Source organism: Gymnogyps californianus, chromosome 6 (assembly GCF_018139145.2).
Source record: "Gymnogyps californianus isolate 813 chromosome 6, ASM1813914v2, whole genome shotgun sequence".
NCBI classification, from domain to species: domain Eukaryota; kingdom Metazoa; phylum Chordata; class Aves; order Accipitriformes; family Cathartidae; genus Gymnogyps; species Gymnogyps californianus.
Window position 1 is genome coordinate 3,495,242 of NC_059476.1, and position 22,949 is coordinate 3,518,190.

Sequence of the window (22,949 nt, forward strand, 5' to 3'; positions counted from 1 at the left end):
AAAAAAAAATTTAACTATTCTTTCTTTTTCGCATGTTATCTTCCCAGCATCATTCCAACCATTCTCGGAAAAGAGGTGAAGCATTAGCACACAGCACATAAACACCGGCAGCCCAGGGTAGCACCAGCCAACAGAGGAGGCAAGAGCCAGCTCCTGGCTAGAGAAGCAGATCATTGGAAATAACAGCTTAAGGAGAACCATTTCCGTGTAATGATTTCCAAAGCAACACAGAAGATACTAAATTTGCTCAAATGTTTGTATTTGGCAAGCTCCAACTGGTAGCACAAGTTTGTGCTAAACTGGACCGCATATGTGTCCTCCACAACCACTTTCACCTTAAAACATTTGTTTTACCCACTGTAAAAATACTCCATTAGTCTAATAAACAGTGGTTATTTCTCAACTGTTCAACTCATTCAGCACTTTCAGGACCTCTACCTCAAAACAAAACTATTAAAAAAGACAAACTAATGATATCTAGCGCATTGTACGCTCAATTCAACTCCCCATGTTCAGAAAAACAGCTCATTTTTAATACATACTCATCCCATTCCAAAGCCTGCATGCTGAGGACGGAGGGGTGTTGGAAAGGGTGGGGAGGGGGAGAGTATTTGTGCCATTTTCCTGTAGGAATCCAACTTACTCCTCTCGATTAGGAGCCTTCAGTGTTCTGAAAAAAAAACAGTTTAAACTTTAAAAATGTTTCTTGGTCCATTAGTGTCCCAAGAGCAAGGACTGTGTTGCTGCATGCAAAGGTAACAACAGAAATGCCTGTAATGTGCAGATGCAGTAAGAAGGGAAACACGATGGTAGACCCCAACGCTTCCCTAATGTTCACCAATATTTTACTTTTTACTAAGTTTACTCAGTCATTTCTCAACGCTGTCACTATCCTACCCGTCTTATCAACACTTGAGCTGGTATTCAATTATTCTATTTCCCCTCCGCAAAACTATTTTGTATTTTCTACACTCCTTATGTAAATGTTATGGAAGCATCAAGACACTATTATACAAACATAATACATGAACTCCTAATCTTAGAGTTTGTATCTTGATGTAAGAACGGCTCCCAGATCAGCATGCTGCATTATAGACGGTATCACACCCACACTGTAAAAGCTTACACAGTTATCCCAATATTTGAGATATTCAACCCCTAAGAGTATTAAAACTTCTTCTAGTGTTCAGCCAAGAACACGTTCACCCTTGTGCGCTCTAACTGCAGAAACCGGCAACTGCTGCATTAAGCCCAAACCATACTTCCTGTATTTAAAGCACAAATCTGAACCAGTTAAATCATTCAGTTATCACAGTTCAGTAAATAAACAGAGGCCTCTTTTACAGCAAAAGTTATTGATAAAAATCTGTTAATAAATCATTTCAAGAATACATTCAACTAGAAAATCAAACACAAGCTGAACCCACACAAAACTTCTAAAAATGTAAACAGGACCATAACTGAGTAATTCTCTCAAGTCTTAAAATATGCTTATCTGGCTATATCCAGTCCACTGCTTTATTTTTTAGGACTAAGAATTCCCACCCCACAGAGCTTGAAGCGAGCTACTTTAGGCACTCCTCGAAGACTCGCTTCTCAAAGAAGTTTTTTTTCCCCCCAAATAAAACCTTGCTAGTGGGACACTCTTCCCATTATGCGGGCAGCATACACTGACTACATGAGCAACTCCCCATCGATGTTGCAGGCACGATTACAATGCAGCACTGGTTTAACGAAAGCTGTGTTATAATTGCATTAAGAACTGCACATGTGCTACCTGCATCAACATCCCAGTAGCATGATTCAGCAGGAGAGAGACCAGATCGGACTAAACAGAGTCCAAAGTCCAGTTCGTATAATCAGCATTTTAGAGACACACCAAGACCTTACAGCGGGCAATTCTGTATTAGCCAGCACTAAAAAAATTCCCTCGTCTGTCAGTACCTCATCAGTCCGGGAGCTGGTTAGGACAGTAATGCTCAGCGTTAAAGCGATCCAGTCTAATGTAAGTGCAGATGTCCCTGTTATCCAGATAAATGTCTAATGCTTTTTTTAATCCTTTTAGACTCTTAGTTACAATGAAACACTCAAGAACAAAACAAACAAATAAAAATAACAAAGCATAATATAATAAATACCAAAAGAATATTTGGCTCTCCATCAAAAGTTTGGGGTTGCTGTTTTGTCCCATTTGACTCACACACTATGGAAACTACTGCCTAAGAAATACCTCTGCGCCACAAAAATATCTGTTCATCTCCAGACACTTAACTTGTGAGCAAGAACAACTGTTTTCTCATCAGAACAGCTCAATAACTGAAAACTCTGGGAAAGGGATCTTTATCCACTGCTTCAATCCCTTCCAGTGCTTTGTCATATGTCACTAAATTCATTTTTAAAAGGAGTCAATGCCAGCTGCTGTGCTTGTGAGCAAGTCCCAGTCTTACAGGAATTTTGAGTTGCTCTTCTGCATACTGCTGCCCATTGCCTGGGAAGTCCATGAGAAAAAGGTTGTCTTCTTTATGCCCAACCGTTAGTGAGCAGCGTCAGAAGAGACACAAAAAAAGTGCAGAACAGACTTGGCCAAGGTGACATAGAGGTGGAAGACAGATTGTCGACAGCTAGAGACATTGCTCTGACAGGCTGTCAAGGAAGGAGGCAGAGTTACATACTGCCATACCAAACACATACCTTCTACAGAGTAACTCTGATTTGAAATGGAAGCCCAAATACCTCCAAAACTAAACTAAAAAAGCCACAAACCACCTTTTTTTAAACCAACTTACTAAAATCACTATCAGTAAAACCTCTGTTTTAGTTACACCACTTACCATTTACACTGGAAATTTCAGAGATCAATCCACAGAAGAAAAAAAAAAACAAAACCCACAAACCCAAAACCACAACAACACAGGACACACCAACCTCAGATGGGGGGGGGGGGAAGTCTCTCAAGTCTACTCCACCTAAGATTCTTGGTCAAAGCAGCATCGAGAAGGCTATGGACTGATGGAGACACAACCAACACCTACTAGTCACAATAAGAAAAAACAGCAGGCAAGAGTCAGACAGTACAACCGTGGGAGCTGGATGAGGGTCTGTATCTACTGCACGTCTTCTGCGAGTGAAATGATTCAGCCTCCACATACTGCAAATGAGTGAAGAGAGTTTACAGTTTGTTACTGGAGGGATAGAGGACAGCACTGCTCATATATTCCCATTTGCCCCAGTTATAAGTCTCCAAAGATAAACACTATTTCCCATCAACATGAAGGGCGAAAGAGGGGTAGCCAGGTGAGTAGGAAGGAAGGAATTCCAGCAGGGACGACAAGATGACATGCGATAACTGCAGAAAACTGGTGGGCGTTTGTGTATAAGGACAAAATACAAGAAACAAAGAAAACAGCTCAGAAATCATTAAAAATTAAGCAGCGTATGACAAATTAAAAAACATACAAAAGGAAAATAACCAGGTAGCAAGAAAGCTTTCATGTATAATTGTAGATAATTTTATATCATAATCACATTTTGCTCAAAAGATTCAAAGCATTATACATCGCTATACGCAGAGCCGAAGCCACCAGGCCATCCAGCAGCCAAGTCCAGAGGCCAGACACCAGGCAACATCACCATTACCTCATATTAGACAGAGCATACTATAGGCTTGAGTATAAGCATTCTTTTCTATATATTTGAGCTATGAATGAGCCATAGATTGTCTGATGCAAAACAGCAAAAATGTTAACATGCTCCCGTGCGACCCCAAAGCAGTAGGAAAAAATAAAACCAAGTGGGCAAGCTTTTCAAACCCAGGCTGTATTGCAAGGCAGAAGCAAGGACAGAGAGACTCACAGCTCACCACGCTACAACAGTCTCCGTAGCAGTTAAGGAGGGAATAACCACGGGCTTGGTGACGCCTGCAGCTGGTCCCTTCTTCACATTCACTGACCAACAGCAGGTCCACACAAGTCAAATAAGAGCTGATGAACAAACCCTCTTTTAGCTCCTTCCATTACTTAAAAACAATAATAATTGAAGTAAAAACTCCACTTCTTGCCATCTTGATGTTAGTTTTTATTCATAAGCTCATATTTTGGGAGAATAACCTTATATTTAGCCAAGAAAAAGTTTAAAGGTTCCCATAGACCCTTATCTATAACTTTCCTGACCCAAGTGACATGCTTAACCATATCTCTACTTAGTGGTTAAAACTGCAGTGCAACCCCTCCTTTAGAGGACAGTATTTATAGGCCATTCCAAGTCACTGCCTTGATAATCCGCAGCCATTTCAGGGTCACGATTTGTTCACTGAAGTCATATGCACAGCAGATTTTTTGAAAGCAAGCGTCCTTTTAAATTGTTCACCATCTGCGTCCAGACTTGGAAACTCAAATTATCATCAGCTACTTCCATCTGGCTGAGCATTGAGATATTTCCTGTTTCGGGGTCCACTACAGGAATACTTTTTACATTACCAGTTGCTTTCATTTCACTTCATTTCTGATACGCAGCCTTCGCTACAGATACTACTATACACACACTACACTGAAGCAACTCCTCAATAAAAGCACCCAACTACATTCACTGAACCATTCCCTAGTGCCAATGTTTTTTCCTGCAGACCAGCTGGCACAATCAGGAGGATGTTAAAGGCTAAGGCATCAGCTGGGAGGCATACAGGCAGGCATGCTGCTGGAGACACAGGTAACAGTGGAGCTTTCCATGATCCTGTATCCCTGCCCCCTTCCAACAACTCCCTTTAGCCTTACGCAGGGACCACGGGCACCACCAGTGCCAAGGTTTTCCATCTTATTTCTTCTGAATTCTTTTTTTTTTTTTTTATTCCATGTATGGAAATTAGGAAAGCCCTCCTCTACTAACACAGCACAGTTGAAGGTCCTTGCACGTTAGGTCTGAGTACGGTCCAGCATCATCAACTCTTTGTTTGGCATCAGTTACCTCCTCCTGGGACCCACGGGCTATTCAGCTACGTTCCCTAAACATATTTTATTACATTCAACTTCAAACTGAGTGATGTCAGTACTTCCGTGCTTTGTTCGAAGAAGGAGAAGGCAGGCAGAGCAAACACAAACATCTAAGGCTGGACTTCCAAAAGGTATTTGGATGCTTGAACAGGCTCTCAGGGACTTCACGGTTCGTGCGCTCTCACAAATCCCAAGCGCTCACCAGCACTGTCAGACGTGCATTTTCAAAGCTGCTCAGGAGCTGTGCCTCCAGGAAGCTCTGCCGGCAATCAGTTAGGAACTCACCACGTCAAGCCACGAGGTTCATCCATGAGGAAGACGATTCTCCATGATGCCACCGACGATGCCCTCCACACATGGGACTCCTCAGGGACTCCTGCTTTACTACAGTACACTCCTGAAACCCCTGCACCTAGCTCAGCTTGGGAGCTGCTCAAGCAGGTTTTCAACCTCAATATTGATTAATTCGTGTAGTAGAAACATTAAAGTGACACAGCTACTACAATGGTAGAGACATACAGAACAGAGTGCCTTAAGAAACCAAGTGCCTACAAGCATATGTACCAATTATGTACACTTTTACTTCCATTCGTGTTCATAAATTACACAGCAAATCCTGTATCACTTACTTGCTGGTATTTTCTACTAGGTAACAGAAAGACACTTTGCTATTCCAACATCCTTTGGTAAAATCAGCCACCACAAACCTCTGAAAACATGTTATAAAAAGGGTTGTGCTAAAATAATATAAACAGTACTCTAAATAAAGAAGCAGTGCTAAGAAATATTATAAAAAACAACCCAAAATTCAAGTATCATGGCCAATAGTTACTTCAGTTATTCATCCATCTGTTTGTTTTGTTATGTATATGGATACATGATTACACATAATAGTTCTCAATGTAATTATTTCAGTTTAGTTACAAAGCTATATGGAGCGGAAAAATATTTCATATTTTGCTGATGAAACTGAAATTCAGCAACTGCTGCTTCTTGTGTTACAAGTCTTTACATCAGAAATCAGATTTACCGCACAAATTACATAAACATGGGAAGATAAATAATACTATAAATATATAAATGTTTTCACAACTACAGCCTGAAAATGTAGATAAAGTTTCAGAATTACAAGAATTATCTCTTTTCGAACATTCTTTTGGTTTAGATAGTGCATGATTTCAATCTTCCCCCCAAGCTAAAGGAGAAAAGTATTCCAGTAACTCATTAAGGAATTCATTAAAGCATTATTGAGAAAACGGCTATTGTCAGAATAGCCTTGGGATCTACCACAGGCCAGAAAACAGAATTAAAAATGTTTTGAAGTTTACAAAAAAACCAAAAGATACGCTAACTTTTCAGTGGTCCATCTCCCTGTCAAAGAAGACCCATAAAGAAGAGCAGCCCACATAGTTCACAGAGACGGTGATTAGCAGCCACTGAATGTTTTGTGAAAGTTTCAGACTTGCAGCAAGTAGAAGAGAGAGGTAAGACTGACATCTTTAATAAATACTTTAAAACTGGATTAGCACTAGTTCCTCATTTGAGCTTCGATACATTAATATAAGTCAGCCTTCAGCTATTTATCTAAAGTTGGACACATCTACAGGTACTTAACAAGATGTATTGGATTTCAGTCCTGAAGGACTACTAAAGGATTAGACAAAGCATATCCTGCATGTGCTCTACAGCCAATACTGGACAAACTCCAGAAACACAAATATTTCAAAGAAAAATTATTACAATGCTTACGCCTGTAGTTACAAGCTGACACAAAGGCTTCCTGGAGATGCTGGTTTAACTTTAAGTTGCATCCAGTTTACTTTCCCCTTCCCTGAAAGCTTTGCCTATGCAGAAAGGAAAATGCATTTATAATACAAAGAAAGCTGTGCCAAATATGGCAAACAGTCTAAAATTAACATCATATCAGCGCACCTAGATCAAGCATTTATGGCAATGAATTGGGGCAGTATTTCTGGTAAATCCCTACAGGAATCATTTCGCGGAACAATCCTGGTTTGTAATGTTGTCACTGACCTGGACGAAAGCAAATAGGAGTACGCGCTTGCTTCCACTTATCTGATATCTTTATCCCTCTCCAATCTGTTGCTTGCAACAAGTGTTTATTGACAGAGAGCAATAGTGGCTGCTGAGTAAACTGAGCGTAATCAAGCACATGCCTACAGTCGAATTAAGGTCATTCATTTAGGAAGAAGTACACTTCATCTACCCATCCCTTACCTCTGCTTCATGTGATGCCAGGGACGGGGGAGCACAGAAATGCATCCCCTCAGCAAGCAGGGAATTAAAAGATATTGTAAGATACCACAAAATAAAACTCTAATCTGGGTGTACAGTAGGGTAGGTCATCTCTAGGAGACTGAATCTGCACGTGCTTTCTCAAAATGGTAATACACTGATAAATACATCAGCAAATATTGCACGGGCATTTTTATTCCATCGGTTTGGGACATGTCAGAGCACGGTCCTGCTGTCAGTAACAGTACAAAGGTAACCGTCCTGTCCTGCCAGACAGCTCCAAACCTCACTCACAACACAGCATCACTAAATTCCTAAGATGCATTCCTTTTTCAATTTCCTAAAAACATTTTCTTCCCTACTTTAAGGCACAAATACGCAAGCACAAGATTATCAACTCTCTTAGTAAACAAGAGAGAGTCTCCACGTGCCACCACCACTTACTGCAGCTGTGGACTGTAAATCCAGGATTCCACAAAAGCCTTAAATCTGTCCTAAACCACCGCAGTCCTCCCTCGAGCAGCAGAAGCGAAGCAGCATTACTTGGCCGTAGGAGTTCCTGTGCTTTCAACAGCACTGCTCTTAGCAAATTCCTATCCCCCCTTTCGAAGAGCCATTACAAGAGCAGAACTCGGTTGCAAAACTTATGTATCATGACCTTTGTATCATCACTTAGTCCACCAACTCATTATAGTCTTCCCCTAGTAATAAAAAAAAATATATATATATTTCTGTGTATCTGGTTTGAAGATACTTCTATATACACCTTTTGAAAAGCTATACCAATCTCAGAGAGACACTAAAATACCCTAACCTTGAAATGCGGCCAAAGTCCATCCTGTTTCAAAGCATCTAAAATCAGGCTAGTTATGATTCACCCTGTCGTGACACGCAACAAAAACTCACCAGTAACAAGCAAAAATACAGGAACTCCAAACTGCTGTGGCTCACAGGAAAATTGGTTTAGTTTGTGGGTTGGTTTTTTTGTTTGCTTGTTGTTGCTGCTGTTTTTTAAACAAACGCACATGTAGACACACACCCTACACAGTACAGAGTGTATCTGAGCAGCTTGCGTGATACTGGCTAAGGACTGAGAACCACAAATACCACCTCAAGTACTTGCAGCACCCTGTCTACTTAGGGGAAAGCTTCAGCGCACCTAGACATGCCACGGAAGTGCAACAACTGTACGCATACAGTCATACAAGTACAGACTATTTTTAAAATGCTAGTGTCCTTGACATATACGTTATCTTTGACCTAATACATGCCATTAGGAAACACCTACCCAGGCATCACGTGCTGTCCTGCAGTAATAACACTCAATGCAGCTCCCCGTACAGATATCCAGCCCTTTCTTCATCAAGGCTTTGAATTTATGAAGCTGTCCAAAGCCAGGAGCACCTTGCCTGCAAGGCAGAGCCCGCACTGACTTACTGACCATGGTAAGGGCACAAACTATCCCTGTTTTCCAGTGACTCATTAGGAATAGCAGAGGAAAGTAGAGTCAGCATCTGAAAAATTAATAGGATCTCACAGAGAGCACAAGCTCTGTAGCCGGGAAGTTCTCCTTCCATGACCATGCATGGACACACATGGCACTATTTTTCTATTTCCCCATTTATTAAAAAAAAAAAAAAAAAAAACCAAAACACAACCAGATGAAACTATCACAGCAGTGGTCTAATTACTCCCTATCTGCACATAGTTTTGAATACAAAGGCATTTTAAATATGGTATTTGTAGTAACCGCAGTAGTACCAGTTCTACCTCTTACTGCAGTTTTAAGTCCAAAGGAAAAGGGACAAATGACAGTAAAAGTCAAGAGGATTTGGAAGTTACCAGAGCCACTTCATGCTAAATCAGGCTCACAGACTCCCTAAAGCAGCTCATGACATCTCCTCTCCACTGCCATAAGGAAGAACACCAAAATTACAATTTTCGCATCACACTAAAAGCAGGAAATGCGAGACTGAGCAGCCACACTCCACAGCCGCTTGGGACACCGAGGGTACGCAGCAGACATAAGCAGCTTCTGGGGCTCTCTGAAAGCCTCTAATGTCCCTACTGAGGAAGCCATACACCCATGTGGCCATCTCAACACGACTACATGCCTCCTCACCGGCTCAGGGCGAGCGATGAAATACAGAGCTAGGCACTGAGACGAAGGAGAAGGATACGCAGCATCACGAGTGAAGAAAAGCTACTTGAATTAAGCTGATCATTTTCCTGTTTCGGATGGTTCCCCGTATGTTAATCTAATAACTGTATTATCCCACTATATCCACACCCATTCCTCATCCAACCTCCCCGCACGCCGAGCCCTGAATTCTCTCAGGAAGCGGAGCTGAGTCACGCTCACAACTGCCTGCTGAGATAACGCCTATGTACTACGCGGCAGCGCTCCTCATTTTAAGGCAGTCAGTTTAGTCTCCACGTACACTGGACGTCCAGCATCATCTGCAAACCCCACCATGCAAGGTGGTTGAGCAGGAGGAGCGTTTCTTAACACACCTGTATCCTACCACAGTTTCAGGACAGGTATGTCGCAATAATTTATTCCAACTGCATCACAGCCAGCAAATCTTTGGGACTTGAGATGTTAGTTGTGCACAGGAACACAGTAGTCAAGAGGAGGGGAAAAAAAAAAATGTATTACATATACACATGCATATTTTATATATACACTTTTTATATATAAACACACATATGTATACATACACACATTTCTGAGCTCCCACCACTGCGACATAAGTAATATAACCCACAACAATAGATACCTTCCTGTTATTTCTGCTTTAGTGAAACATACACACTAAGTATATTACATATATGTATCACTAAGATGGCAGTTCAATTAACCATCCCATTTGGGAAGAGGCAGATGTTTCTGTTTCACTGTCAGACAATAGTGATCCAATGTCAATCTCCAGGACTGGCCATGGCAAATAGTTAGGAAGAAAAATATTCGTATGTTAGCACATTCAGCTTAATGGTGCCTTCTCCATTTCTGTTTGGCACTATGTAACTTCCACAACCTGGAAATTTCACACGCAACAAAAAAGAAAACATCAGAAGTCTCACAGTGTACAGAAGCGACCTTTTTTAACAACACAAAGATGTGTAAAACATGTGTAACCAAACTGAATATCCATCTTCCTCAGGAGGAAACCCAGCAACACCGAAAAGAAGCTATCCCTCCCAAAACAGCGTCTTACAGCATAGCACAGGCCAGTGAATCGCAGCATTCAATTAGCTCTAAATCTGATTTTATCTCCTTGCAACACTACGTCTACTTTCAACTCTCACACCCCTGCAGTTCAGCAGAGAAATACCCTAATTTTGCTGAGGATCATCCCTCTCTGCTAAAAGGAAAAAAAAAAAAAAAAGAAACAAAACTATCATTGAAGAACAAACCTATTATAAAACCATGACAATCTTCTCTCCAGAGCAGTGGACACAAACAAAAAATACCAGTTGAGCACCAATTGAGCACATAATCTTGTGCTTTTTGAAACTGTGAAACAATTTTTTTTTCTTAAATTACATTTAAGTCCAGTTGTCTTACTACACATACCATTTCCCACACTGGATAACCAAATACACTTAAAGTATATTTTAAAATACTCTGTTTATTCCACATTTCTTATTCTCTCACCCTTTCAAAATCACTTCCAAGACACTGATTCCTGGAAAGCCAGGTCCGGGCAATCGCCTCCACCACCGTAGTAGATATGAACTCCCGCAAAAGAGTAACTTGCTTTCGAGTGTCACTGGTTTATAACACTCGCATATACTACGTGACGGTTTAGTCATTCCAGTCTTTCAGAAATACCCTACCCATCCTACACCACGAGGCAGGTATTTGGAAAACTTAACGAGCGACTGCCATCTGTAGCATTTCTGCTTTCTTATATTTGTCCTGCATCCTCAGCGCTCATATTACTCGCAGCTCTCACACAGCGTAACTGGCCAGCTAGGATTTGCTGGTAATTTCAAAGTCATGCTCTCATTTTCTAGGGATGTACACACAGAATTTAAAATTAATTCCTAAAATTCACTTGGGCTCTACTTAGACCCAGAAACTTCCTTCTTCCTGCTCACGTTGCTTATACAAGGCTTAGCTGTGGGTATACATGAAAAGTAAGTTGTTCTTCACAACCAATAGAGTCCAAGAACTGTGGTGGACACTGAATTTCGTATTTCCAAATTGAACAGTCAGATTTATTATCTCCTTCCCCAAGACAAATGCTCTCACCCATGCCAATAAAGTTTTCTTCTCCACAACCCCTAAAAAAAGCTTTCGAACAAAATGAAACATCTGCAAAATCCAGACAGGCCCTCTCAGCACAACACTGCCCAAAACCACCGGAGTTCGGTTCCATTTAACTAGAGCGGAGATGTTTTAACTACCAGCAGAGAACAATCCCCTTCTGTTTGAGAGGGACGGAAGAAGCAGAGTACGAAATGGATCCCCGGACAGCAGCACGCAGGGGAAACCCCTCATCTGTATGAAAATCACACTCCCTGCAAAACGAAGAGCCTTCTCCCTTGGTAGCCTTAAACTCTCCCTCTCCTAAGGAGGGATACGAGATGAGGGAGCACCGGGCATCACCGTGGTGCAGGGCTGCACTTCCCACCGACCCTGCACAGCTCCCACCAAGGATCCAGCACTGGAAGCGTATCCTGTTTAGCTGCCATCAGGGAGGGGAAAAAAAGAAACCAGTGAAAAAATAACTCAAAGCCCTCCTCTATTCAGACCAAGTAGTACTCGGGAAGGAAAAAACACATAGGAGAGAAAGAAAAGGCAACTTTTTTAGCGAGGAGGACTCAAGCGCAGGTTGCCCGGCGTTTCCAGACAACTTCTAAACTTTCCCTCAGCAAATCCCCGCCGGGCGGCGGCGGCCGAAGCCCCGCGGGGAGCGGCGCGGCCGGGGGCTGCAGCCGGCGGAGCCAGCCCGGCCGGCCGCGCCGGCCAACCCCGCGCTCCGTCCCGGCCCCGCGGGCGGCCGAGGAGCTTTCCTGAGGCGGCGCGGAAGTGGCGGGCGCTGCTGCCCGGGGAAGCGCGGCCCCGGCCCGCCGCAGCCAGCGGCCGCACGAAGCGGGGCGCCGCCGGAGACCGGCTCCGGGAGAGCCGGGGCGGGGAGGGAGGGGGGGGAAGGCCCGCGGCTGGGGGTTCCCCGCGGACGGCGCGGGCACCCGCAGCGCAACAGGCGGGAGCGGGGCCGGGAGGGTCCTCACCTACGCCGTATTTTTCCTCCCTTTTGGTGGGAACCCAGCGGGTCATGGCGCTGGGGGCCGCGGGGGCGGCCGGACCGGGCGGGGATGCGAGAGCCCCGCTCCTACGCCGCCATTTTCCAGCCGCGGGACGGGAAAAGTTTCTACCGACGGCGGAGTCATGTGGTGCGGGCGGAGCCAGCGGCCTGGCGCCCCGGCCGGCCGGCCGCCCCGCCGCGGGGAGGCGGGGGATTGCGGGGCGGCGAGCCCCGCTCGGCGGCGGCGGGAGGAGGAGGAGGAGCGCGGGCAGCCCGCCTCAGCGGCCCACCCGATCCCCGGGGTGCTGAGGAGGGGGCGGTGGGCGCCCCAGGAGGGAAGGGGCCGGCCCGGGCCGGAGTCCCAGACGACCCCCTCGGTCCTGCCGCTCGCACCCGGCGCTGCTGACAGGAAAACCCGGCCGGGTCCCGTCTGGTTTCTACACAAAGGAAAGCGGAATGGGGTGGAGCCTCACTGGCAGTCTCCCTAATTGTGTAATTATATTCCAGGTACACCTGGCCTTACTCTGCCGAAAAGTTTCTTTACCTGCGCAAAACCAGCTCTGTGTAAAACCAACATGACTTTCCTCAGTGCCACATCGCCAGGCAGCTCCAGCAGAAGGATCCCAGTCTTCTTCAGGATGCTTGCTCCTGAGAAATCACCAGTTTCTTAGTTGTTTTTTAGCTCCTGCTCTGATCTCTCCAGCCACCTGGCCCTCGAGGACTTCTGTCTGCTTCCTTCCCAGACATGCAGCACTAAAACAAGGTTTCTGCTAATGTTTAAGAGTAGCGGGCTCTCTGCGTTTGGGTATTGCCATGTTGATGAGCGCACCATTCCGAGTAAATCCTTCCTTGGCCATAAAGATTAGAAACCTGATTTCTAAATCTAAATCAAAAACCTAGTCCAAACTTTTAACATCTCCTGGCTAATTAGACTGTGGAATATGTGATTACAAAAGAATTAGCAAGGGAAATGAGCTTCCTGATCCCAACCCCTGTACTCTTGGAGAGACCCAGGACCATGATTTAAAAAGAAAATAAACTGTGTAAAAGTCAGCAGAAAGCAGAAGGATAACACTGAAGAGCAGTAAAGAGAGGTGAAATGTCTGACTGGCTATCATTTGTTAGGATTAGTCCTCCACCAAAGGAGAAACCCTGTACTGCAAATTTAAGAATGAAAATAGGTCCTCTTTCGAGATCAGAGTTGAATCTCTTTTCTCTCCTCTTATTTTCTTGTATTGTTAGGAATGCGAGGGGCCAGTTTCTGCAACAGCATTCATTATTGTCAGGTTTTGAGATTAAGTACTCATCTCAAACATCTGAAGGAGTCTAGTCCTCTTTCCATATACCTTCCCTTTTCCCATCCTTGGGATTTGTTTCCCAGGTCACCACCTACACGTTCAAACTAATCTAAATTTCATTCCTCCTGTCCTGCAGAATTCAAAGGCCGTTGTGATAGAGCGAACTACTGCACCTTTATGCCCGGGAGTGAGAAGATCGAAAGGTTATCAAAGGCAGCTTCATGGCTCATCATCTTTATCCTGCATTAATGGGTAAATGATTAGTCTTACCAAAGACAACTTACAAGCAGTTCTTTGATTTAACAGGTTTAGTTTTATAAGATAAATCAAAGAAGTGAATTAACTGAAATAATGGATGTACTTGCTGTTCCTATAGTTATCTTTGGTTTTCCATGCAAGGGAAGGGAGAAGTGAAATGGAAAAGCAGTGCAGCAATAGTATGCATTATTTCTAATGATGAGTATTTTGCAGTTTTATACAACTGATGCATTCTTTTTGTGGTGCTACTAAATATGTACAGCAAAACTGCCAAAGCTGCTCAGGCATTAGATGGTTTAGAGATTTTTAAGACTATTACTGTAATAATCTGTAAATCAGGGAACCTGACTGACTTTTCATTTAGATTACTGATAACCATGTTATCACTTCCATGAATGCTGTGGTAGCTTTGCAGATACAGGGTGTGAATGGGGATATAAAGGAGCGCTCTGAAGTTAATTTAAACCTACAGATAGCTGTAATTAGCGAATAAAGTGAGCTGTGGCTATATTCTATCCTGTCTGGGCCTCGAGGCTCAAATCTGAGACTCAGACTGTGGTATTTGTTTCTGTTTGAGGGAGGCTAAAGGAGCATGTTTCCCTTCATGAGAAATGTACTGGTGACAACTTTTTTTCAGCTGTTAACTAAGGGTTAAATTAAATTCTCATATAGATTGGCACTCCTTGGTCTCAGTTTACATGTATGTCTGCACTAAATGGGAATTATATATACCTAAGTACACTCCTAAGGCAGGAAATACCAGATTCAATACAATGAAAGCTAAAGAATTACTTACAGCTTCTACATATTAAATCCATGTTCTGTATTACAATAGCAAAATTTATTTTGACGTCAGTGGAAAAAGAAGTTTGTCCTGTTGTCTGATCATGGTCTATAACAGAAACAACATGAGTAATCCCATGACCAACATAAAGCTTCGCTGATACTGATGAGGATCTATATTCATTTTATTGCTTTCCACATTTTCATTTTAATGAAAACATGTTACAAATAGAGCTAATGCCATTAAAATTTTGATAGCCAGTAAAAAATACTCCTCCTAATTCACAATGCATAAATATCCCAGTGCTGGTTTTTTACAGCTAGGAAAAAAATGGTGATGGGATAGGACTGTAATATTGAGAAAATAAAAGATTTTTATTTTTCTCCGGCAAACATAATATAAAGTATCTTCCTGAAAAATATTTTTCATTAAACTGTAAAATGTTCAAGCTGACATATTTTACATACTTAGGCGTAATACGTTTCTTCACGCTGTGCATATATGTTTTTCATTTATGAAGAGGAAACTGAAAAATGCTTCTTTCCATAAAATCTGAAAGTTTTATCACATCATTATGTCAACTCTTTGGATTCTCACCTTATTTTTTTAATGCATCACATTGAATTGGAGGCACTTCTCTTGGAGCAAAGACACATTCCTTTTCATAACATTAACTCCAAGAAACCCAAATGCAGTATTTGGCCATGAATGATATTTGAAATTCTTGTCACAGAGATTAGGAGTATCTTTTGAAGAGGATGAATGGAAACAGAACTGTTACCCTGCATGAAATATATTTGCAATAAATAAGAGAGAGATACTCTATATTTCGTACTTATTGCATGTGACTACACGAGAGGAATGTTTGTTCCGTCTCAGTTAAATATCACAGTTTTTGTAATAATTTTTTTTCATTGTCAGGCCTTGTAGGTAAATTCAACATTTTCAGTCAAAACATATAAGTAGTTATTCTACACAGACACAATGCAAATTCCTCTTGGAAATATTCCTCCCAGGAGGTGATGTGGAGGACTTATAAAATCATATAATAAATAACTGTTTCACTTTTCTATTTCTATTAAAGATAGTCTGTTGGAAATGTTACTGCTTCCATTCCAGATACTCATCATCTATTTTTGCTATACAATTTTCATTTGGGGTGAATGACCTCTATGCTCTAGATCATTTCTATGATGAATGGCTACGTATGTTGCATGTTTGGGTATATCCAAAGTAAGAGATTTTTATACCTGATGGAAAGACACTTAAAAAAATACTATTTTTTTACAATGTATTGCTCTTAATCAGAACGGAAACAAAACTAAGTTTATGAGTTTGTGTTACGAAAATGACTTCAGCCTTGGTCTTACATACACCTGAAATATGTATGGTTAACTTGGGGATTTCTTGCAGATGAATGTGGACAATTTTCAGGGAGAATTAGGAAGCCAAAACTTAATTTCCTTTGACGTTCCTATTAGCTTCAGTCAGCCAAGGTGTGCATTTATAAACCTGGACTGAAGTTTGACAACAGCTAGAGGGAAGTTTTGTGCTCTTCCAGGCTTTGCCCATGGGTTTTTGAAGTGTGCTCGGTAATCTTTAATCTTCCTTTTACTTTTACAGAAGCATTTTGATTATATATGGGTGTGTCTTAAGCTTTTCTTCTAGTAGGATGACATTTGTGATAACCAGCATGCTGGATGCAGGACTTCAGTTGCCAACAGAAGCATTCAAAGGCAACATTTGGATTTATATAGCTATTGTGATATACATTGCATTCATTGCACTGGTTTAGTATCTTTCAGATGGGTTAAAGAGAGTGCCTCTCCTTCCACTCTGCTGACTCTTAATCAGCATTTACTTCCTTCTTGCATTTGAATTTTTGTATTTACAGATTATGGGACTATTAGGAATATAAAGGCCGATTAATTATTTTTAAGCTGAGAAAGGAGATAAAGATACTCAGTTCAGAAAGGAGATAAAGATACTAATTTATTAAGTAGTATTTTTTTATTAAACTGTTCATGTTTTAACCTAAAAAATGGGGCTTGGTTGTATGTAATGAAAGTGATTGTTTCATAAGTTATGTTCCTTCAGAAATACTTCAGATTGTTCTTACTGGAGTATACTGAAAGTGATATAATGAACAAGACGTCTTCAGTGGGTTTGATGTTTAAATGCAAATGTGTGAACATCTCCTAGTTACTCTTTATAAATACACAAAGGGTTTCCAAAGTGATGTGTTTTAGGAAGGATATGATTATCATAGATACAGCTTAGTTTATACCCTGCTGTTTCATCTTGTGCTCTAGAAAAAAAAAATTACATGAGCTTTACAGTGCTACAACAAATGTAAGTGGATTCATTTCTGCAAAAGGGGAAAATCTGTTTTCTGATCGTGCAAAGTGTAAGATTTTACATTCTTCAGAGAAAAAGTGCAATGAGATTTTATGATGGGTCAGTCTCTATCCCTGTGTGCTCTGCACAAATACCATTTACATGAACAGTACATCTTGTTCTGTCAAAAGCACCGTAGGCATCACCTTAAGTAGCGTATTTACTTGATTGACAATGTGTATCTTGGACATTGGCAAATAACTAGTTAACTTTGGATGTTAAGGTTGCCTTGCTAATGGGAACTTTCTCTGCAGGGTGATGAAGCAGTGAAGCAGTGTATTTATCCTACTATCACCCTTCTGAGGGAGGATGTTTATTCCTGCAGGACTGAGGCAGCTGAAGTACCTAGGAAACAATGTTGGCAATTTCAGGCTTATACAACTTCACTGCAGCCCAAAATTTCACCCAATCTAGGTTTACTTTTTTTATTTCCAACTGAAATACTTAGCAACATGGGCAAGATAGATACACTCACTCACGTGAGTGTTATGTTGTAAACTCCAAAGCACACAAAACTTAATTTTTCATCAGTTCCTTATGCGAGCTGGACTTCAAACCATTACTTAATAGCAACAGACTCACACCCATGAGTAAGTGCTCAGGAGTATCATTACAAATTTTACAGTCAAGCCCAAAGCAGTTAAGGGAAAGGGTAGTACAAATGACTCCAAAATACAAGCTAGCGTATAGTTTACTGTTGGTTAGTGGCAACCTGTTCCTCTTTGCAATAGCTTTAAATAAGCAACAGTATAAGGTTTTATGTGGGTTTTTTTTTCTGTTTAGTGTTTACTGGTACATTTTTCATATATTCAATATTTATACTGAAAATGAGATTATGAACTCAATTTACATACTCTTTGGCAAACTCAAAGATAACTGGCAAAACAAAATGCTGTATGTAACAAGTTAGGGAAGAATTGTTCCCTGAGACCAGTTGTTTTACTTTATAAACTCCAACAGATCTATGAGTTTAAATCTGACACACTATGTTCAAATCTCATAATAAGAAGAGTGAGAAAGATATTTTCTGGGACTATATTCTGGTAAAATTGTTATTTATTAGAAGCTAGATAATGATCAGATAGAAGAGTACAAGCTCAAGATGAAAACATACATTATTCCTGTTAATAACGCTTAGCACTTATGTAGCACTTCACGTTTTGAAAGCACTGAACAAATATTAACTCTCTCTTGTGAGACAGAAAGGTGTCCTTATCTCCGTTTACAACTGAGAGGCAGCTGAGCTAAGGCCAGCTTTTTAAAATGTGACAGGCATTCAGAAATTGAGAAACTCAGAATATCAGACCGCTTCTGTCACCTCTTGATTATGTGATTTTCCTAAGGCCAAAAGTGACACATTAGCCGGGGCAGGGTTAGATTTGATGATTTCCTCGGTCTGCAGACGATGTTACCTCTCATCTTTTGATGAACGATATGAGATGACAATGAGAAATGACAATGAAAGAACATGATGTACTAGCACCTGTTATAAGGTTTGAGAAACTAGTTACTGAAATATGACGTATTTGAAGCAATGATGAAAATGATTTTGTGGGAACAAAGAACCGGGCGGGATTCACAGAAATGGCCTGCACGTATTAAAAAAGTGTTAATTTTTAAAGAAAAAATAAAAACATCCTATCAACTTTTTATCCAAATTGTATAGCCATTTGAGCCTTTACAAGAACGAGTCAGAAAGGGATGGGAAGATGCCCAGGAGACTGCATGTAGTGCAAGAAGCTGACATCGCTTTCGACAACGGCTTGATTTAAAGCAGTCGGCAAACCCTGCAACAGCAGCTACTGCCAAGCGCGCAGGGAATTGTGCAGCACTGATAGTCGTGGTCCGGGGGCAAGTGGTACCCATTATCTCTCCCCGTCTGTCTGCTGGCATGCCTCCAAAAAGAGGTTTCTAAATGTGTTTCTCCCCAAACGGACTGGCAGGCTTTCATACCGTACTGTAAAGGTGGCAGGATTGGTTTTCTAAAGAGCCTTTTAAAAGCCGTTCTCAGATGTACCACAGAATAACAGCTTTTGCTGCTTCCCCTGGCTTTGGGTAGAGTCTTCCCATTCGACCACTGTCAGAGTAGATGATGGGCTGGTAACTCCACTCTTTCCAGCCATGTTGGCATGACAGGTCCAGTTCCATTTGGAAAAAAAACAAACGTTTCCGTTGAACCTTGTACCTCACAATTGATTAAAGTAGCTCAAAACAGCTTCTCCAAAATGAGGTATTATTTATTCACCTGGGAACATATAGCAAGCCAAAAACTCGACCACTTGCTTTTGATCTTCTATAAATGTTAGCCTTTCTTTCCAAGTTTTTTTTCTGTTTTGGCACAGTCAGAAAGTTTAAAAATGAAGCTTTTTTTAAGCTTCTCTATCCAAATAAGCCCCACACGGTTACTAGCTCACACTATTTTAACTTTGATTTTTTCTTGTCTATATTACCACACAAATTTTTAAGAATTCTGATTGATATAGTCTCCTTTTGGCTATTAACAGTAAATGTTAGCTGATAAATACAAAATGGTTTGTGACCAGGTTCACCAGGACAATTTTGAAATTTACTTAGGCATAAATATTCCTTTCTGAAACTAGCTGCATTTTTCTTCCAATTATATAGGATCCAGGATCCTGGAAAAATGAAGACAGATACTGCCTACATTTTACATGGGTCTCAAGTGGGAGGCAGTTCAGTTTTCCACATTGAGCACAGAGCTATTTTGCAATTATACTGCAGTTGGCTACCAAACTTTACATGGTGCATTGCTACACCGAGAAAAAAGAGAAGAGCTGATCTAATTCTCAGTGCCTTCCTTTTGACTTAGAAAAGCATCTCAAAATTCTCTCCTGTCATGCTGGAAAAATGTCACTTCTTTATTTTCATGAGGATACTGCACTGAGATGAGTCAAATACAATAAAGCTGGTTTCTGTATTCCTGAGCTTGCTCTGGCTATGCCGAAACTTCAACTTGCAAACTATTTATGTGGAGTTGTTTGGAAATAGAAAGTTGTGAGCGCTGTTCCTCACTCTATAATCGTAAGTTGTTTGTGTCACCCATAGTAACTACTCACATACATACATTGACAGTGGTTGAAATGGAAATACAGAAATCCCTGTCTGAAAATGGGGAAACCTTCCTCCTCATCAGAAGCCTCCACCTGAAAAACAATGATTTACTTATTTGACAGAGAGAGAAATACTGATAAAATGAACCATTTTCCAGACCATTTTGAATGTTCGTCATCTATCTGCATATGAATATGTACGTGTATCTGTAAAACACATATATTTCCATAAACTGCAATAAAAGTATTAATATTCTGGACAGGAATCCAATTTTATCTTTAAGCAGCGTTTGCAGGGGATTGTTAAATCATATAATGGAAGCTTTGTCTAGACAGTTTTCTTGCTGGCCAACTTAATTTTTTTACTTTGATTGTTTTTAATCTATTTCCTGGAACGGAAAGTCCCAATAATTTGTTTACAACCTTTTCTGGAAACTATGTCAGTTTTATAATATTCAGAACTGATAATAATTTTTCTAAACCAAGCCATATATTCCTGGAGTCTGAATGTTCTCAGAGAGAACCGTTAGCTGTAAGTTCTCTCAGATTGTTATAAAAAAAGTTATTAGGTTTTTTTTTTTTCAAGTGAAACATTATCAAGTGTATTACTTGGAAAGGAGCAAAGCTTTCTTTCAGTGACTGTGAGATGTTTCCATCTGATGATTTTTATGACGAGTTACTATATATAAAATAACTCAGTGTATTTCACAGCGGAAAATCCAGACTATGAGCATTATCAAATCCACCGCTGCTATGACAGTCTCAGCATCCAGGCAGAGACCATGGCATGGCTTAAAGTCTCAGCAGTGGTCGTCGGAAGAAAGGGTAAGAAATTCGTGCAGCATTTTTAAAGCTGCTGCCTTTGTTCTCTTGACCCTGGCCTTGGTCCAAGCGCTCTGAAATCGATGGAAAGACTCATGTTGATTTTGATGGGCTTTAGCTCTAGACCAGCTCTTGAGTGAACAGGTTTCGGACTTTAGATCTCTCAATCACAAGCATTACACAAAGCCTGACAAAATGTTACTGGTTTGAACAATGCTGCAGGTGCTGTTCCTAAGGTCTATAATGTTATGTTTTCATTTATTTTTGAATGCACTTTAATAATGAAGTATTTTTTTCTTCCACTCTCAGGGTGTGTACCTTTGAGTCACCTCAAAGACATAAGAAGAGTGCTAAGACACTTTAAAAAAGCTGAAATAGATGTGTGAAGCCAAGTTATCACCAAAGGCCATGGGTTCGTTTGCGACACCTTTTTTTGGTTTGGATTGTGGGGTTTTTTTAAGTGCATTTTCCTTACACTCTTCCCCACACCTTTTTTTTTTTTTTTTTATTTAATTCTCTTTAGCTTCAGTCTCCCTGCTCTCTAAGAACGTCTCCGTCAGTCAGAGAGAAGGAAGTGAAACCCGTTAATTAGATGAATAAAGCAGAATTAGTCCTTCCAGGAAACGGAGCTTCCCGCCTCCGCAGAGCCGCCGGCAGAAGCGCCGCAGTCGCTCCTCGAGCGGCGTGGAGCACCTACCCTGCCTGCTGCGAAGGCTGCGCGCACGTGTCGATGCTGGGGAGGTCTGCGTGAAACGACGGGGGTGAACTGGGACACGAGGTGCTTGTTGAAGGTTGCCAAACCTGGTAAAGCATTTAGAGGGAAAATGTTGTTTTGCAAGACTCCAGTCATCCCAGTAAGTGCCTGCTGGTGATACTGCCTGGAAGGCAGGAGCCTGCTCCGGAAGGCTTCTTGGATTGCACTTATACACCGGATACATCTGCTGTTACGTTTTCAAGGGCATACCACAGATTACATCACCAGATAGATACCTTTGCTTACATAAGGGAGTATGGTTTCCATAGCCACACTGCCATCCCCTTCATCTCACTGCCTGCGAATACACTGCTACTTAAAATGCAAAGGATTAACTTTCCAATTTAGAAAGGTCTGTGCTTATGTGTGTATCAAAATTGTCACATTTTGATTGTTCTTTTAACGCTTTAAAAACTGAACTTTTAATTCAACTTCAGAGTAAGAAATATTTTTTCATGAACTCTTTGTATTTATATAGCTATCTGTCTTTAGATTAGACAACCAGTGTGGTGGGTTGACCGTGGCTGGAGCCAGGTGCCCACCAAAGCCGCTCTGTCACTCCCCTCCTCAGCTGGACAGGGGAGAGGACACATAATGAATGGCTCGTGGGTCGAGATAAGGACAGGGAGAGCACTCAGCAATTACCATCACGGGCAAAACAGACTCGACTTGGGGAAATTAGTTTAATTTATTACCAATCAAATCAGAGCAGGATAATGAGAAATAAAACCAAATCTTAAAAACACCTTCCCCCCACCCCTCCCTTCTTCCCGGGCTTAACTATACTCCCGATTTCTCTACCTCCTTCCCCTCCAGCAGCGCAGGGGGACGGGGAATGGGGGTTTGGGTCAGTTCATCACACATTGTCCCTGCCGCTCCTTCCTCCTCAGGGGGAGGACTCCTCACACTCCTCCCCTGCTGCAGCGTGGGGTCCCTCCCACGGGAGACAGTCCTTCACGAACTTCTCCAACGCGAGTCCTTCCCTTCAGGAACAGACTGCTCCAGCGTGGGTCCCCCGCGGGGTCACAAGCCCTGCCAGCAAACCTGCTCCAGCCTGGGCTCCTCTCTC

The 22,949-nt window shown here is 41.7% G+C and overlaps 1 protein-coding gene across 2 annotated transcripts in view; it reads right to left on the bottom strand.

Moving 5' to 3' along the window:
* DOCK1 (dedicator of cytokinesis 1) overlaps positions 1-12,530 on the bottom strand; it is a 318,400-nt gene extending 305,870 nt beyond the window's left edge. For both annotated transcript variants that reach the window (XM_050899443.1, XM_050899442.1), the window contains exon 1: positions 12,483-12,530. In XM_050899443.1, the coding sequence (XP_050755400.1) occupies positions 12,483-12,528 (46 nt within the window). In that variant the 5' untranslated portion in view covers positions 12,529-12,530. The remainder of the gene's footprint in view (positions 1-12,482) is intronic.
* Positions 12,531-22,949: the final 10,419 nt, after the last annotated feature.